General features: G+C 40.7%; 1 protein-coding gene across 3 annotated transcripts in view; it reads right to left on the minus strand.

Moving 5' to 3' along the window:
• Positions 1-531: 531 nt before the first annotated feature.
• Positions 532-19,230, minus strand: part of SLC25A37 (solute carrier family 25 member 37) — a 119,289-nt gene continuing 100,590 nt past the window's right edge. For all 3 annotated transcript variants that reach the window (XM_069617604.1, XM_069617606.1, XM_069617605.1), the window contains 2 exons: positions 17,230-17,286; positions 532-13,182 (listed from right to left, as the gene is read on the minus strand). In XM_069617604.1, coding sequence (XP_069473705.1) covers positions 12,662-13,182; positions 17,230-17,286 — 578 coding nt within the window. In that variant the 3' untranslated portion in view covers positions 532-12,661. The remainder of the gene's footprint in view (positions 13,183-17,229; positions 17,287-19,230) is intronic.

The following is a 19,230-nucleotide window of genomic DNA, read 5'->3' on the forward strand; positions in this document are numbered from 1 at the left end:
CCACAAAGGCTTGTGTGTCTGTGTGATATTATGTGAGTGTACCTCATCTTTAACCCCCCACCCTCCCCACGCTTCAAATGTGCCTGTGCTGTGCGACTATGCAGGATACAAAAAATAAAAACATACAATAATTAAATAAAATGTGGAGGCAATGACCTGTGTTTTGGGGCAAACCATGTTAACAGTGGGCCAAAGGGGTCACCATTCTATGAAGAACCGGGATGGGGGTGGGGGTAAATGCTCATAGTTGTGCTTCCCCACAGTTTACTCCAACAACCTCCCTCACCTTTCAGCAATTAACTAGCTTGACAAGTTCTAAACATAGCAACAGGTCACTGCAGCTGATGCATCACAGTGTATTAAAAAAAAACATGTCTTTTATGCTTGCAAATTGTGGTCGCGATGGTGCAGAATACTATAACTAGGTGATCTGGTGACGGGGTATCCCAGATACGGAGACGCTTAACCTGAAAAGAAAAAACAAAAAAAACAAAAAAAAAGACAAAAAGACAAAAAACCTCAGACAATGAAAAGGATTTGACAAATTATTTTATTTTACACAGCTCCAGTGTTTATAACTGAAGCAGAATATGTATTAACAAACTTTCTGTAATATTAAATATATAAATTCTTTTCATCTTCAAATGTTACGATCAATATTTCTAAATACAAGTATGTAAATTAAGAAATGCAAACATTCATAAAAAATTATTTCTTTAAAAATAACTCCATCTCTTACCCTTAAAAAAATATTGTGCGTTTCGGCAGACATAAAGCAGCAATATACCTTGTGTTCACATAAAACAATGCTTATTTGTTGATAAAAATAAACTCTCAACTAAAATCGAATTCAGAAATGATGCCAATATTCACTGAGGCTGCCAATGGAAATCACTGCATAGTAAAGTCAGTTATTTACATTAAAAACAAGCTTACATTTACAAGCCTAAGTACCCCCTCGATAGGTAAACAGTTGCGATTGATCTAATACATATTGTGTATCTTGCTGACATCCTATAATTGGGAGTGCTCCGAACGATTGCAGTTGTTCAAATGTTATTGATTTTTCTAAAAGCATTTTTCATGAAGTACAAAAAGCAAGGGTCTGCTTCTAAGATCAGTTATATTATCTACATATACCCAAAGGTACTAATTTACAGAGGTGTAAATCAAAGAATGCACGGAGCATGTCCTCAGATTCATAGATGGGACTGGCGTATGGGGGAGGTGGGAGTGGAGGCGCTAAGGATGATGTGAACACACAGACAGCACTTCTGGTAATATAGAAGTGTTGGGTGTCCACCTGACACTCCCAGATGAAGCCTAGTGGGTGCTTGTCACGAGTGAGCAGTAATGGGCTTTCAATGCAAATGCATTGATTTTCTAGTTTCCCCTGCATCAATGGTAGAAATGTAAAAGTAATGTAAACAGATATGGTTTGCAAGAGCATTGACATCGAGACAATGAAATACAAAAAAGAGTGAAGACTTGTCTGCGTTGAGCTTTCGCCCATGCTTGGCCTGAGACAGGAAAGTCCAGGCATAGCTGAAACTGCCACATCCAATTACTGAACTATTAAATTACGGGTGTGCTCTAAGACCCCCCCCCCCCTCAGTCATTCCCACAAATTCTGGGTGGGGAGGCTGGTGGAGGGACTGCACCTGTGTAAAAGTATTTGCGCAGACATTTGGAATGCAGTGATTAGTCACTTACAGACAAATGCAGCAGCCCCATCTATCCAATTCTATCAAAAACTAAAAAGGTACATTGATGAGCTGTTTGGGAAAATTAAATGGCTAAGAGGTGCAGCAAAGCAAGAAACTGAGAAACCATTTTCATGAGAGCCGATCCTCTATAAAACATTATCTGTTTGCCTACTGTTAATTAGAAAAACAAATCCGATTTAACTGGATTAAGTTAATACCCGGTAACAAGGGAACATAATTCATGAGGACAGAATTCCAAGAAGTATTTTAAAACAGTTGGAATCCAAACAAACTGGATATAAAATATAAATAATACAAACATAAGGGACAACTTGAATCGTGGTCTGAATGCCATCTTGCGTGCCTTAGAGAATTAACGCCATTATGGATTCAGAAAAAGTGGTTGTGTGTACAGCTTTGCAGCAGCTTTTAAGCACTTGGAGTGCCCATAAAGAGGGTCCACAGAAGAGTTAACCACAATTACAATTGAAGACTGTTTTAAGAAAACCCAGTTAGAACTGCAGGTGCAATTGTACTAAATATTCAACGTTGGGTTAATCGGAAGAAAGACTGATTAAAAGCAGCGAATACTGAGCATTAAAAACCATAGAATGAGAATTTTTAAAATGGATTTCTAATAATTGAAGAATACAATGTTTAAGGACATTTCTTTTAAGGTATACATTTGATTAGCACCGGTAATGTCTTCGTAGTTTCCTCAACCTTGATAAAACTCTTATTGGAATGAAAGTTGCTCCAGAACAACTATTTCTGGAGAATGTGGCAAGATAATCTTCGTATGAGCAAATGGCAATTTATAGGTCAACATACCATACCTGGATGATGCAGCAGTCTTACAAATGCTCAGAGAAAGAATGTGTAGTTTGAAAGAAGGTTGCACAGTATGCAAATCACAATGACCAGCAGGCATGAAGGAAAAACAAAATACACATTATGAAAAATCTGCACAATAGAAATTCTAAAAAAAACCTGCACAGCTAAATTGTAGCCAAGGGTGCTGCAGAGCGCTGCAGATGCAAACACCACCTCTAAATACATATATATTCTCACCAATGTGAGTTGTAAAATCTGTAAATGCTTCCATAACTTTTTTTTTAATGTGCCAGAGATTGTTTTAAAAAATAATTCCTCCTTTAAAGAACACTATGACCATTCCGATCAAAAACAAATTTGCAACAGGGAAAACTGAATTGCCATTAAGTTCATCAATATAAGGATGTAATGAAGATGGCTCATTCCATCTAATAAAAAAAAAAAGTAAAAAGGAACTGATCTGTCCATCCAATTCTCTTCCATGGTTCATCAAATGTATATTCCGGCCTTCAATTGGCGAAATGGATAGCTGGATAAAGTATAATTCTATGCATTTCATTTGTTGATAACAAATTAGTTACTGCACCAAAATATTTACTAATTGTGCAATTCCTCATATTACAGAAAGCTACAAAAGGAACCTCCTCTTTAAAACCACACAGATACCAAAGGAACTATACATTTATAAAAGGCAGAGTAGAGGACGTTTTATGTTTCACATGGACAGAATTGTTTGTTTTTTTAGAAAATACCACTAAAAAACAGTGTTCAGAGTGCTTGCCTTAACTGCATTTAGAGTGACACAGCCCAAATGGCAAATGGAAGAATCAAGATGTGAACAAAAACAGTTGTTTAAGCATAAATGGAAAAGAGGACTAAAGAGACCAAAGCTACAAACTGTCTTGAATAAAACATGCACAAATTAAATGGAACCCAAACTAGTCTGTTACATGCCGCTTATTCCTATAAATTAACTAGTTTTTAGGAATATACATGTGTGACATAAAAGGAGACTGAGGAGCACCGATCTGCACGAGAACATGCATGTGGAAGCAATGCACCCTTCTGTTCGAACAAAGGCAGTGATGTATAAAATGTTTTATGTGCCAAATTCAATTGGCAAATTAACTGCTGTTGGCAGGAGGCAAAAGTAGCTGGGGTCACTGGCTAAACCTTGCCTCCCAATTGTGATCTCTTCCATGGAGTAGAACCACTCGAATGAAGATCACAAGCTTTTCTACCAGCCTGCACTATCCAAACAAGAAAAGTGTTATGGAGGTGGCTGCGTTTTCCATTATGCTAGGAAAGTAAAAGGCTGAAAACCATCATAAAAGGTTTCCAATGAAGTGAAGGAACGAAATTCTTGTTTAATGTAAAATCTATATAATGCCTAAGTGACACAAATGTAAAGATGTAAACTATAAGCTGAATGTTTAAATCCATCAACCACAGGTACTGCAGAAATATATAGATCAGGAATATAAAGTTTCCAAATTCAGTGAACACCAATAACTAGAAGACATGACAGCACTAGGATAAGCTTGAATTTGAAACCAATGTTTGAATGTACAGCTATTAAACTACACTCAAGCATGGCTAGTGAATGTTGATTTCAGATGGCTTCCATGGAAGGGTGACCTGCAGAGAATGCTACAACTTATTTGAATAGGTTTTTTGTATAGACTGGTCTTGCTCACAATACAAACTGGTAATACAAAAGAAACCAGTAAAATAAGACTAGGTTTCTAACTGTTTATTAACAGCATAGATCCCATTCCTTCCCAGCATATTGGACCCAACTGTAGATTACATGTGGTGGAGTCAACGACCTTCATCCAGCATTACCGAACCCCGACTTTGGAGGTTATGCAAAATTCTGTTAGACAACACAAACCGGTGGGTCAGAAAAAAGTAGCATGTATAACCTTACCAAAGGAGAACTCCTCATAATCACAGGGCTGCACACATGTCAAGTAAATTATGCCAATTGGAGCACCAGGCGAAAAACCAGCACTACAAACAAAACAAAAAAACAAGCCCTATGTAAACACACAAAAGTCACATAGCAGAAGAGGTTCACATGCCTGACCACCAAATAGACAGATCATGCTGTGGTTTACATTGCATTTGATAAGTCACACTATCCACCATGTTCTGCCTATGGAAGCAAATACTAAATTCCACTGGAAGAACTTTTTGGTCTCCTGTTCCACCAGTATTATTTTCAAGGGGGAACACGATGGACCAAGCAATCAGTTTCGACTAAATTCTGCAAAAGTCTTTTACATATATGCCGTAAAACACTGCCCGTCACTTGGAGTGACTGATACAACTGCTCTTCGTGGTTACAGCTGCATTTGAAACATGCATTTGCCATTGCTTTCAGGTTGTCAAGCGAGAACTGAGTGATGCACTTGCTCATAAAGGCTGAAATCCCAACAATGTAACAAATATGCATCTATTGAGATTTGACATGCAGGATCTCAGGACTAGAATGAAGGACTAATTTTTCTTAAAAGGACTTAATGGGTCCCTTTGCTACAAACAAGCGCCATACCAACTGAAAGTTCAGGGAGGAAAAAACATTGCATTAGCAAGGGGCTCACTGGCAAGTGTGCTCCCAGACAATTCTCAAAAGCACTTCATGAGTTAATACAGCATTTCGATTTTAACTGAAAAATAACGGGCAGTCCCTTCAATAGCATGTGACAAACTGGCTGAAGCTTTTCATATTTTGCAAGAGTATCTTCGGTGTAATGGAGTATCTCTTGGCTAACGCTAATTGTTTGCGAAACAGAAAAATATTGTTGTGGTATCATATGGGCACGTCTTATTCAACTAAAATAGCCAAAGCGTAAAGGCAAAGTTACATAAACAAGGATGACAGACCTTTCCTCAAACACAAATGAGCAGTGGTGGATATATCGAGTTCCTTGGGCAGATGGCTAGATTACACAAAGGCAGTGACAAGATAGGCCAGGCAAGTTGCGTGGTGTCACTACTTTGTTGAAGCACTACTAAAAGGTATCATCTGGAACAAGAGCAAACGGAAAAGGAGAGCACCATTCCTTATCTTATCTGCCGAGCAAAGATATTGAGACCTACAAACCTTCAGCAAGTAGGCCATTTGAACTATTCCTAGCTGAACAAACAGTCCTACAGATTTCTTTTGGTACAGAGTTAAGGTAAGAACAATCCTTTACATGCAGCATGCCACCTTTTTTTCGTGGGTGAATAACATGGACATCAAAATTATGAAGTGAGCCAAATTCCCTTGACCAAAACTGCTACAAATGTGTTTTTTCAATCATATACAGTCGGAAACATGCAGCAAGCGCTACTTTACAAAAACATGAGAATTGCGGGAAGGCTTTGCAGCATCACGTCAGGAAAAGGGCGACACTTAACAAGAATGTTTCTAACATGTTCATGGCGATCACCGAATAAAGCCTGCAGAAAAGCAGTGTTTCAATTTTATTTCATTAGACACCAACATCTTGCTTGAGCAAGAGAAAAATCATTGATGGGATGAAGATTACAGGACAGGTGTTGCCACAATTGAATTGGCCGCCCGCTATTCATGATATATTTCCATCTACATGTGCACCATGCAACACATGAAGGCATACACAGAATTTTATAAAGGAAATATTTTGGCAAAGTCAACCAACTGCCACCATTCTGAGACGTTTGAGAAGTTTCGAACTTCACAGAACATATTTGGACCTCATACAGGGTGAAATGCATACCCCAAAAAAGCACATCATCCAGTATTGCAGGGCAGGCATGCGTTTTCTACATTGCCATTTTTGCCGGACTGACTAGGCTCTTGCCTGGTTCACTCTCAAATAGTTGAGAACCATGTCTTTAAACGGCTCCCCTCAATCATGTTCTTCCCAGGTGAATTCAGTGGCCAGTAGTTACTTTTACCAGCCCAGGTATGAAAACTATTTGCCTGTTCGTCTAACTGGTCTTTGCGCGTCAGTGGTCACCGCTTCAGTATCATGTCGGCTGGACTATGTTAATGCACTATACTTTGTATGTTGCTAAACATCATTCTGCAAATAAAAAAAAATAACACGCCTTACTGAAGTCAAGCAACAAGGGCACATCTTCCCTCCATTTACATAAATCTTAATGGTTGCCCATCAACCAACCCAATCAATATCAGCCCCTTTCAATTACCAAAAGACCCTTCTCCCAGCGGTTTATTTCGGCACAGGAGTTTTTCAATGGATTTTTTGCTGAAAAATGTCAATCGAAAAAAACCTCATTGAATATTGCTTTCATTATATTGGGGGAGTGCCCCCCCCCCCCACCCGCCGCAAGCACTCCCTGTCCCTATGCTATTCCCCATCGCCACCTCTTTTTACCCATTCCTCCTGTATGTTTCAATTAGTTGTTTCAATCCTGTCGGCAAAACAATACCCTCCTAGCAGAGCTGTGGATCTAAATTGCTCAAATTTCGGACCAATGTCTACCTTTTAGTCCTGTTTCAATATTTTGATTTACTAAGTGCATTGCCAGAAACCAAAGCCTGGTATAAGTAGACTTAAGTTTGCTTTCATTGTTTTAAGAGCACATCACTTCATATCAAAACTCTCTAATGGAACAATATTTTGAAACAGTACACATTTATAAAATGTCAACCCACAATAAATCATGGATTATTCTCTACTGAACACTATATACATTCACAGTTCTTCTGCACTACTAGAGCTTCACAATACATTTGCATTTCACATTGCATGTCGACTTTTCAAAAATCAGATTATCTGCAAGGAAGGAAGGCACGTCCACCAACCTATTATAGCAATTCCTTTCAATTATCTGTATATTGTGAGACAAATAAATCCATGACCACACGCAGGCAATGCCCTGGAGCGCTCAGTGTCTCAAACCAGACTTCCTTCTAACAGGTTAGTAAACTACTGATGATTAGAGCTGGAAAGAAAGTAATCATCCCCAGAGCAAACCTAAAACTCTAAATCGATCCACAAGATGGCATATCTTATACCTGCTAAATAGCTTGAGGCATTAAAATATGTTAAAAATGTTGGAAAGAACAGCATGTATGGGTAAATTAACCTAATGGTGCTGTTTTGGTGAATGCAATCTTATACATGTTGCCCTACGTTAATGTTTAAGAAATAGTGACACTTGTAAAGCTTACGTACTTAAAGCTCTTTCTTGAATGCAAATTAGGATTTGCACTAATAAATGAAAATGTATCCAGGTTTTGCCAATCATCTGAACTTTATAGAGGCACTAAAGTGTAAATTAATTCCAGATCTAGAGAATCAGGAATCTGTCTAATAAGGGAAAACTGCTCCAAAATTCTCTAACACATACTGAATCATTCTCAAAGAATTTGGACTAAGCCACCACTTCAGGAATGCAAGGGCTATTCAGATCCATTTCGCCAACTCTTCAACCAGAAACAAATCAGATTAATTAAGTGACTGGCTAATTTGGGCATGGTGTAAAATCTCCAACAGTAATTGCCACAACCCACCTCTGAATTAAACAATTGCCCAAAAGTATGCCAATAAAAAAACTAGAAAGTGTTTTCTGCGACATGTAAACTCTTATGTGAACTTCATTAACACATGCAAAAGGTACCAAAAGAAACCCTTGCAATTATTTACAAAATGCGTATCAGTATACCCGAAAGCACCATGAAAAATGTTCCCCTAGGTTTACCTCCAAAATAGCCAACAGAAGAGAAAGTCAAAACCAAACCACTACTATCCTTAAATCAATATTTGATTTCCAGCCAGTGTGTGGCAGCTAGAACTTACTAAGATGCTAAACACTTTCTATTGGTCAGATCCCACTATTTTGCTGAAGAAAATTCGCAACTGCATTGACATTGTCAATGTCATTTTCGGGGCCCCCTTTCAAGAAGGTAGGTTCTCACCTCGCTCTTGACATAGGGGACTTCAGAAAGAAAGTACAAGGCTTCAGCTATTTGATTCCCATATGCTTAGAAGGCACAGCAAAGTTAACTGTTGTGCCTTGTAAATATATGGAAACCAAAAAAGTAACCACAGGCCTTAAGTCCACAACATAGTGGGCAAAAATTGCAAGCTACTGTGTAGACATTGGAGTACTACCTCGAGGACGGAATTGTAAACAAATGGCTATATAATGGCCAGGTCATGCTCCTTTCTCCATGAGCTCTTGAGGGAGTTGATCAACTGAAATAGTGATTGCCCTGATGTTAGGAGCATGGGCATGGCATCTCCTCGTGTTTGAGAGCACTAGCGCTACAGTCCTGGGGCACTTCTCCCACCGGTATGGGAAGCTAGTACAGAAAGTAACAGGCGTGGACACATGAAAAACATTCCACAAGTCAAGAGATATAGCAATGTTTGCAAAATTGCAGTTCACACTAATCAGATCAGAAAAGGAGGTCAATATACAGATATTTGCAAGAGGAAGGATGGCTAAAAGTAAAAAGAATCAAGAAACACTTGGTTTTCAGCCGACATTCACTAAAACCAAAACTTCAACAGCCAGAGTTTGGAAAACGTTTTGGGACTTTGGGACTACATTGATTGATCATAACCAAGGAGATGGCCGATAGCCTGTTGGAAGCTATATTTCAACATAGATCTAACGGGTAACTGTGGGTGAAAGGGTTTTTGCTTGACTATATCCAGTCAATCTGTTCTAGGAACAGATCATACCAGTAGGAAACCCAATATGCACTGAAAAAACATCCAAGCATTCTGCTGGACTCCTTTTCTCTGCATCCAAACTCTCCTTTTGAGGGACAGCTTTTTCCACACTCTTTCTGCCACAGAGTAAAAGCGGGTTCTCTAAAATGCTGCATGCTTATCACCATCGACACACCAAGCACAAAAGTGTGGCCTTCTCAGGTTAAAGTCAGCAGAAAAATCAGAATGTCTTCTCTGTTCTTTGTAGTGATGAGGACTATAGCTAGATTTAAGTAGGGATGGCCAGCGTATCGCGAGGACAAATTAACCTTCTCAACTGTCTCCTTTGTAAGATGTACATGGAGAAAGTGTGCAACCCCAGCAGAGAGCTTTAACAGGGTCAGAAAACGTCTGGCAGACACAAACCTGATAGTTGTAATTGAACATCCTGGGGCAGGAAGGTTTACTTTTGTGTTTGAAGGAATGCCCTCGGAAATTCCAAGTGCAAAGTTTATATGCAAGTCTCTCATGCATTACACTGTCCCAGAGTTATGCAATCCTACGTTTATCTTTAGCATTTAAGCTCCAACTGCCAGGAAGACTAGATTTAGCGCTAAGGTGGCTGATACAAAGGATGAGGCAACATCAGAATCTCTTGCAGTGTGTGTGAACAGGTGCTGCACCTCCACAGCACTCAAACATTACATCTAGTGTCAAATCCTGTAAGATCCAAGATATTATTAGTATTTGTTTAACTGTGAATTAACAGACTGCATTATAACTTTCACGTAGCCTTTTTGCAGTGTAGAATATCCATTCTCTGAGGAGTATCGCAAACTGGTCTTCGGTGGATACACATCCTTCACTACTGTTCAAAAAAGATTCTACACTCCTGTTTTTGGCTTATTTTAAGAGCAATCGGGAGGATGGGGAATACCCAAACAGTGTCCTCTGATTATGCCATTAGATGTTGCCTCTGCTTGGTGTTATTGATGCGAAAATGTGAAACCTTCTCTGTGAATCAACACACAATCCCCTTCTATCTGGGATTGTTTGAGGTGAAAATCGCTTGATAATGGGCTGCAAGACCAATGTACTTGGTCGGAATGCCGTCAAGTCCTTGAAAGCCACAGGTGGCATTATTAGCTCTACAAATTAAACATTTTCAAACAGCCCGGAACTGAAAACTGGTACCCAAGAGAGAAGATCTTTTTCATTATGAACTTACACTTTCATTCCTCTCGCACAAAGTACAGCTAGGCCTAAAATTAAACATGCAATTGCATACTTGTCCTCTATCATTTCGAAAAGCTCAGGTCCCTATACCCCACCCCCCATATTTATTCTTGGTTGGGAAGCTGAAGTAAAAACAAGAAATGCATGTAGAATGCATGACCAATACAATGTTACTTTTACAATTCAATTGAGAAGCACAGAGAACTAGCCCCACACAGCTATTTGACAACAACTCTGCAACACATTTGTTGACAAGGTTCTTTTCAGAATCATGGAATCCCCCTGCTACACCCCACCAGCACACTCAAATGTCAGTCTTTCTACAGGACTATAGGTTATTACGAGCATATCCAAAGGATTAGGGCAAACTTGCTCGATTGCCTAGAGGCAGCATTCTGCGTGTATGCTTTTAAGTTGGAAAGATAAATGTGGGTATGTGTACAATGTCCCATCACAAAGACAAAGACACTAATCGAACTGCTGACTGTACCCAAATATATGTGTGTGTAATTTGCATGCTTTGCACACAAAGAGGTATTCACTACAAACAAATCACGAGCAGTTTAGATTGTGTTTGGGAGGAAGCATCTAACTCTTTGGAAGGGAAATGGAATCATGCCCAACATCTCCATGTCTTCTCTGCTAAGAACGTTTACAATCGAATTGTAAGAAAGCTAATTTATCAGTGTAGAATAGTCTGTACACTGGATGATTACCATTTGGAACACACGCTTGTTTCAAGAAAGATGACCAACACCCTAGAAGTATGTCTTCAATTATTAAACAAAGAAGTAATTGGTCTAGGTACGCACATGAGACTATGGCTAGCAATTGCTGTTTAAATAAGGCAATTAATTATTAGGCAAAGGATTAGAGCAGGCTCCAAATTGAAGAGTGGTTAAATGAACAAAAAATATTGAAAACTATGCAGACAAGTCCAAATGAGATGTCTAACAACATATGGGTAACATAGCAGAGCAACCCAAGAAATGGACCAGATAGATTATAGGAAGGCTGGGGTTCGAAAGGTTACTGTATAGGTTTCATCCAACAGGATTGCAAAATGGTCAAGCTAAATCCCAGAAAAACTTAAAATATAACCATAAAAGCCAATTACATCCTTGCCTATGCAACCAAGACCCTTTTAATTTCGGATCAAAATTATTAAACCATTTCTTCAAAAATCTCAGAGTATCCTGTCACTTTAGCTCCACCGACCGTCCTATTTCTGTCTGGACCAAACCTTTCATGTTACTTTATCCTCAAGTGCTGTGCCTTAAATGAGCTATTTTTCAGAAGGGCACGGAAGAGCAGATTTTGGATGCATCAAGTATTCTGTGTTTAAAAAGACTTTTTTCCACCATTTTTGCACCTCTTGTCCCATTGTTATTTGAAATGCACCACGAAAGTATTCTTTGGAAATGAGGCAGGGTTAAAATTATGAATAAATAGAAGTGATTGCAATGCAAGGAATGATAAAAATCACTTGTAAAATTATAACTCCACTTATGTACCTTTTTAGATCACTCTAAGAATACATGTCACAAGAATTTATTTTTAAATTCCCGGCCACGGTTAAAGACATTATGGTAGTGAAAAAATATTTGGTGTAGCTCTTTACTATCGCTCACACTACACGAGGATTGGCTGGGGTACAACCATAAAGATTAAAAAAATAAAGGATAAATATTATCCATGTATTTTTGTATTAGAAATCAATGTATGGAAGTTGTATTTTGTTCACTAGTTTCATTTCAACTGTATAAAACTAATGTGCGATTTCAGCAGACGTGCTTAAGTATAAATAGAGCTCAATGATAATCATGGCTAATAGGAATATTCAGAGTAAGGCGCTTCACAACCTTGTGCCATCACTTCAAGGTTAATAAAACCTGCAGAAGGTTGTATCAAACCTGGTTGATCCCTAACCTGGAAATAGCACAAATATTTAATGACCATGCAAACTTCCTCCCTTTTAATAGCAATACATCCTCATGATACAAATTCTAAGGCATAAAGACAATAGATTAATCCAAATTCGGTATGCTGCCTAACCCGGACATCTAGCAGTGTCTGCCATTGATAAGCAGAACCACTGCCACATCCAGGCTCGGACGCAATGGTCGTTGGATTAACAATATCACTATGTCAGCTGGGAAAAACTATATGCATATATCATATGTCTGAAACTTGTACTTCGACTAACTTTCTATGGTCAGTCCTTCAATAGGATGCTTTTTTCTCTAGTTTGTGCTTTGTCAGGAAGTACTTGAAAAACTCATAAACAGACCAGGCAATGGCAGTAGAGGGCATCTGATAGATTACCCTTGCCTGGAGGCCTTTGAAATATCCTGAGATGCCGCCAAGAGTGTAAACTGTTCTAAAGGCATTTACCATTCCAGAGAGGTGTCCACTGATGTTCACTGAACTCAACGCCATATTTTCCTGAGTGTTCAACAAAGTTTTACAGACGTCAAGAGGTGTGGTAGCTGCTGCAGACACAGCCCCAGCTAAGGCACCAGAGATGATATGAGAGCGTGGATTGTACTGTCTGTCTGGATTGATTTGCTCCTGCATGAATTCGTACGTAATAAAGTGTATAGCTTGGAAGGGAATATTCATTGTCAATTGGGTAGTGTAGCTGCGGTAAAATGCACCCAATCCTTCGGTCCTCTTTATAGTCAGAAGGCAGTTTAAGACAGTCTTGTATGGTGAATTGAACATCTGCATCCTCTGCTTCACAACTGGAATTTAGGATCCACCAAGGCAGATATGATTTGAGATGAGGAAGATTTGATCCACCGCAGAGTAGAAAACATTAAGGAAAAGAAAAACAATTGTTAGACAATTTCGTTTAAACAAAAAACGATGTCAAAAGGCCATTTGACCATTTCAAAATACATTAAAATCAACGTATTATTCATTCAAATCAAGCAAAGAGAACCAGTTAAGTAATTGGACCTGAATTGGTCAGGAACTGGCGTGGTATACTGCACAACAAATCTCACATAAAATAGGGGATTCCTTTCATCAAGGACTAAAAACAGAAGGACTTGAGCCGCACAGAAAAGGATTAGTCATACATTGTTGGTACTTATATTTATTCCAAATTTAAGTTTGAAAACAGTGACTCACCCCATGGACTCTTGCACTGGCAGCCTTTAGTACCTATTATTTAACACTCCTGAGGTACCATGGCTCCAAGACACAGTAGAGCATTCTTTGCCCAAAGCAATCTGGAAGATTCTGAGTTAGGGGACATGGCACAGCCAGCTCTGCACCCACACTCTGCTCTTAATAGAAAATATAAGCAATCTGGGTGTTTTGGGGTGGCAATAGGTTTATTAAGGTCGGGGTGGGAGGCTCTGACTATTTGTATTAAAGGGGGGACTCAGCATAAAAAAGCATGAATACCCCTGAAGTCACTGGTACATCCACAGCACTCTAACAGTGCGGAAAGCAGCCTATCCGATGAGCCCACTTACCAAAGAGATTCTTCAGCAGTGCAAGATTAAACTGTAGACTTGATTTGGAACCCACATTCTTAGTAACGTTTACAAAGCACAGGACAGCTAATCCGCATGGCCAATTTACAAACTAGTTATGGCATTAAAAACAGTGAAAGAGACTTTTGCTTTGACAAAATGTTTCTGAAATCCCTTGTGACGGTATTAGGGCAGGGTGGAACTAATCCTTACTTAGTAGAACATTCCAAAATTCAAGCGATCAATGGGCAAAAGAGGCCTTTGCAGCCTTTCTCGCAGGACAATCACCACAAAAAGGAGCGCATCTTTTCACCAGATACGTTTTGTTGGGACCAAACGATATTCAAGCGCCCTACCTACATAGCCCTTTACAACAGAATGTTCCTTCAGCCTCACAAGAAGACATTTTTGTGACAGCTGACGGAAAGCAAAAGCTCCTGGTCAACATGAAAGGAATGACTACTTGTGCCTAATTCTAGTTCGTCATGGGCATTTTCTGGATTGATTTACCTTTACCTTCATGCTCAATACCAAACATTTAAAAGAATAAAAAGGTAGGGCTAATTCGGGTCGAAAACCCCCAGGGTTCCCTACTGGAGGTTGTTGCCTTCGACAGACTGCGAAAGACACACTGAGAAGGCCAGATCCCACAAGTGAAGATTACATTGTGTTCCAAGGACGCAGCGACCCTCGCGGAAGAATGGCACAGTTGGGGTAGCAGGGCGAAGCCTTTGGTACTACCCTTGACTGGCGAATTGAAAATAGCAAAACAAGAACAAAGCACACACAGCTGGTGAGTTGGCAAGCAACCTGAGAGACCAGTGTGTGTTAAAGCGAATGAAGTAGCGACATATCACAAGTGAAGGCTGCACACGTGTGAATGAGACGGGAAGAAAGGCAGACCTGTGAATGAACTTTGAAGTAAAAGGCAGCTGTGAGATTAGCGACACTACGTAACAGAGTGGTCTGGCGAAAGGAAGTAGCCCATTCCAAAGTGTTGGTGAAAGGTACATTGTTTGAAAGTTATAATGTCAAGCAAATGGCAAAGTAAACGTGAACTTTGAGTCGAAGTGGTCCTATGGTGATCTAGTAAAAGCCGTGCACATTCGAAAATCTTGGACATCTGAAAGGGGTCTGTGCCCGATTGAGGGAGACCCGAAGTACAAAAAGCTTGGGGAAGGAAGCCCCCTTACAAGTTTGTGTTGAACTGTGACAGAAGAGGTCTTAGCCCGGCAGAGGGGGACCTTTGTGAACTTTACGTTGGAAAGACATTTTGTAAGTCAAGAAAGAGACTTTGACGTAGAAGGTCAGGCAGGCCTAAAACCACGGTTTGGAACTACTTAGAGAGTGTTAAAAACAAGGCCAGAGTGCGTCATCGTGCCTACGAGGACAGCCTTACTCCATGAGGTTTTACGTGAGGAAGAGAGCCGGTTCAACTACCTTTATTCTTTTGAACACTGATTTTATCTTTGCATACATTTCTCCTTTTTACACTTTTGTACAAAGGATAGGGCAGGCATTAGGTTTTTGTTAGCATAGGCCTGTTATCATTTGATGGTCGAGACTACTCCCTTAGTTGTAAGGCAAAATAGGAGTTTCTCCAACCACAAACTTTTCAATAAAGGATTTACAAATTGTATCCATTGTGACAGTGTCATACTTGTGCTACCATGCCTTCCCTACATAATGCAATGCAAGGGATGGATCATTGTAAAGTGGGGTTCTCCAACTGCCCAACATTGTCAAATATGAGGGACATCAAGACCTTGACAAGGTTTCAGGCTTCCTAGGATACACCTCAGCCTTGTAGCTATCCGTAGTAGGTCACTCCCAGACCCTAGGATTCTTCAGCATTCAGAACAAATGGTGCCCCCACCTCCTACACCCCTCATTCAGGGTCCTTTTCAGGAGACCAAATTAGGTCACTCTCCTGCCAGGGGGTCTGTCCACTTTAGGAAGAGATTCACCTGTATGCCTCAGACTCTTTTGCTAGTCACCTTTCTCACAGCAGCATACTCTTCACTGGGTCGGTTCTGTAGGTAAATCTCTCCAGAGAAGCTGCAGTAGGCATGTCAAGACATGGACTACCTCTTTTCAGGTAGCATCTTACCCATGTAGCTAGGGAGAGTTTGCATGTCAGCTTCCCTCAAAGCTACGCCCCCAACTCCCCCTCCTTTGCAAGCTTTTTGTTACTTAGTTTATTTTTTCTTTTAACCTTGTTTTTTTTCACCCGTCTCAGCCCTTGGCACTGGCTGCATGGGCTATAGTTTTATTTCAGACCTTAGTATGCATTTCCCCCGAACAAATTCATATCCTTCCACCAGACTCACTTTGCATTGGGTGATTAGGTGATTTCCACCACTTGCTTGATCCACATCATTAAATGCGGATCATAGCATTGCTGATATCTGGTTTGTGTGCGGACGTCTGCGGCATTCGGCGGCTCCAGAGTAATTATGCGCAACATTTGGCTGCTTCTCAGCCCAACTGCGGGGTCTCCTGTTGTTCAAACCCTTTACGTGGGGGACTCAAGAAGATTATTCTGGGTGCGTGTGCTTCAGGCTTTTTCAGGAGATGCACCCAACGTGTCACACCAGATTGCCCCATTGCCTAGAGAGGGTGAGGAACACAATGGAGAACAGGTGATACCATATGCTCTGGGTACATTCCAGATACTAAAGTTCTACGAGGATACAGGAGAATTCTGTACCAGAGTTTGTTAGAAATCCTCGATATTTTCCTGAACAGTCTTATAGCTGTGATCGTCAACACCAACAAGGGTGTAAAGCTGCACCCTGTTGGGGGTAGCGAGCTGCTGGATATGCTGCACCATCTAACATATTGTAAGGTACATAGGCAGTGTCTAGTCTAACCCAGTCCCATGCGGCTCACCTCTTTATATCAAAATTGGGAGTTAACTAAACTCGCCACAGCCTTCAATAGCCGTTTACTGCCAGTTTTATTTGAATGGTTGACGCAGCATCATCTCTCGTAAAACTAAGAGTAAGATGCCAAATGTCTTGCACAGACCCACCAAACAAAGCAATGTCATTATCACAAAGGTTGACATCGGATACCTTTCCTTACTGAATGTAGTTGTCAAATAATGTAACCTCCAGCTAGTCTAAATAAAAGTGTGGCTGGCTGCTAACATTGCTCTTAAGCTCAACAAGGGCAACTATAAACGAAGGAGCACAGAACGAAGTAGAGCATGAGAGGATGTTGGTACCTTGCAATTAATTTGTTTTTGGTTTAGCGCCAAGAGTCATTCATGCCAGACATCAACATCACATAAGAGAACTGTACCTTCAGCAGGATTCATTACTGCATCATGAAGTAATGTTGCCATACTTCCAGCAACCCCTGTCAAAAGAAAAAGTGATAATTAAGTAGGTCTATAAAAAGGTAGCCTTCAATCAATGTCAAATTAGTTTTAGCATATCAACGCACAAAAGCAAAGTTTTCTGATGTGGTCCAGGGCGTTATTTTTGAGTGTGTTGGAATAGAGTATTTTTTTTTAAACCACCTTCTCAAAATCTGCCATTTATTTTAGAGATGAAGTGAAAAAAAATACCACAGAGGAGAAATATCAATTTGCATATCAGACCTTTGTCCCACCCACAAGGGCTGTCGAGCACCAAAATGCTAGGCATTTCTCATTCAGAGAGGCTCAGCTTCACCTCACTGAGGAGGCCCAACAAGGCTGAAACACATGTCTGGGGTTGCTGATGGTACTCTTGTTCAGAGGAGAGTTGCCTAGCATTTCGGTGCTGGACTGCACTTGTGGGTGGGGGGAAAGACCGATATGCAAGTGGATATTTCTCCACTGTAAAAGCTGCAGTGAGCTAAAAAGCGTTTGTAGATCCTCCCGAGTGGATATTCCATAGAACAGGGTATTTGACCCATATTCATTTTAAGTAGAGGGGCCCCCACACTCCTTTTCCATTTAGATGCAACAGCACCAGTGCTGCCCAAAGGCAGTCTTCCCATTACAAACCATTGTACCACATTGAGGTAGGATGTCAAAACTGCCACTTTACTTTCAAGATATGCTAGACCAGATGCATGGTAAATTCCTGGCTACGCCCTTACACCAGTGAAGTGGTCAAACTTAACTTTAACAGTAGAATAGCCGCTTTCTGGAAGTGCTACTTAAAAGGTATGTTACAAATAACAGTACCAACGTTCCAAAAGTAGGATAATTTCTGAACCTATGTGATCACTGCGCCACCTGTAACTGCGCCGACAAAAATGTTAACAGCGTGGCGCAGTGATCAGATAGATTTATTTATTTATATTTATATAGCGCGCAAGTAACCCACGGGCATTGTGGCGCTGTTACTTGCAAAAATCTTAGTTACAGGCATATAGTCATTCATAGGTACATTATGAGTTCGACAAAGTATAGAGCTGACATTTTGGTTGGTACAGTATGTCATTACAGTACAGTTTATGCATTAGGAATATATGAGATGTATTCGACTAGTGCAACGCATCTTATGTGCGTTGCACCAATCACTTGGCCCACATCCCACCTGGCCCGCATTCCCCTTCCCCAACCCACTTACCTTTATGGCGGCACACCTCTGCAATGACAGTTCCTCCCACTAACATGGGTCAGAGCTGACGCTGCAGGGTGCTTTTCTTTTCCGCAGCTTACCACAATGGTAAATTGGGGACACCCCAGCAACCCCCCTCCCCCGACTCACGTTACTGCACCCAAGGAGACCGGGGGACACCCCCACAACTCCAGCTCTGTTTGGGGGCAGTGATGGGAGTCAGTATTTTGTGTGCCCCCAAAGCTGCACAAAATACTGCAGGGGCGCACAAATGAAGGCAACATTTCGGTAAGTTTCCTAATTTCTCATACTCCGATTCAATGCATTTTGGAGGAAGAGGGGGAGGACATTCGGGGCAGGCAGGAAATGAGGGCTGGGAAGCAGGGAGGAGAGAGCCATGAAACCCTCTGCCCATGACTAAGTGCTGAAACATCATCAGCAAATTGACTTCCAACAGTTCGGAGAGCAGGGAATACTGCTCGATAATGGAGTCTGGTGTTCCCCGGTCTAGGTTGGGGAGAGTCAATGGGGAGGGGGATGTAAGGGGAATGGGGTGACTTCAAACCTTTGGTTTTCTATTGTGGGATGTTTTTACCCATGCATCCAAGCCCTACCATAAAACTGCAGTACTGGCATGGAAAACATGATGGCAAGAACTCCCCAGAGAGTGCACAGGGAAAACATGAAGAATAGGCTGCCACCCATTTTTGCCTATGTTGTGAGCACAGGAGGGTACTGCCTAAAACCA

This window comes from Ambystoma mexicanum, chromosome 10 (assembly GCF_040938575.1).
Source record: "Ambystoma mexicanum isolate Mex_15411 chromosome 10, UKY_AmexF1_1, whole genome shotgun sequence".
Taxonomy (NCBI): domain Eukaryota; kingdom Metazoa; phylum Chordata; class Amphibia; order Caudata; family Ambystomatidae; genus Ambystoma; species Ambystoma mexicanum.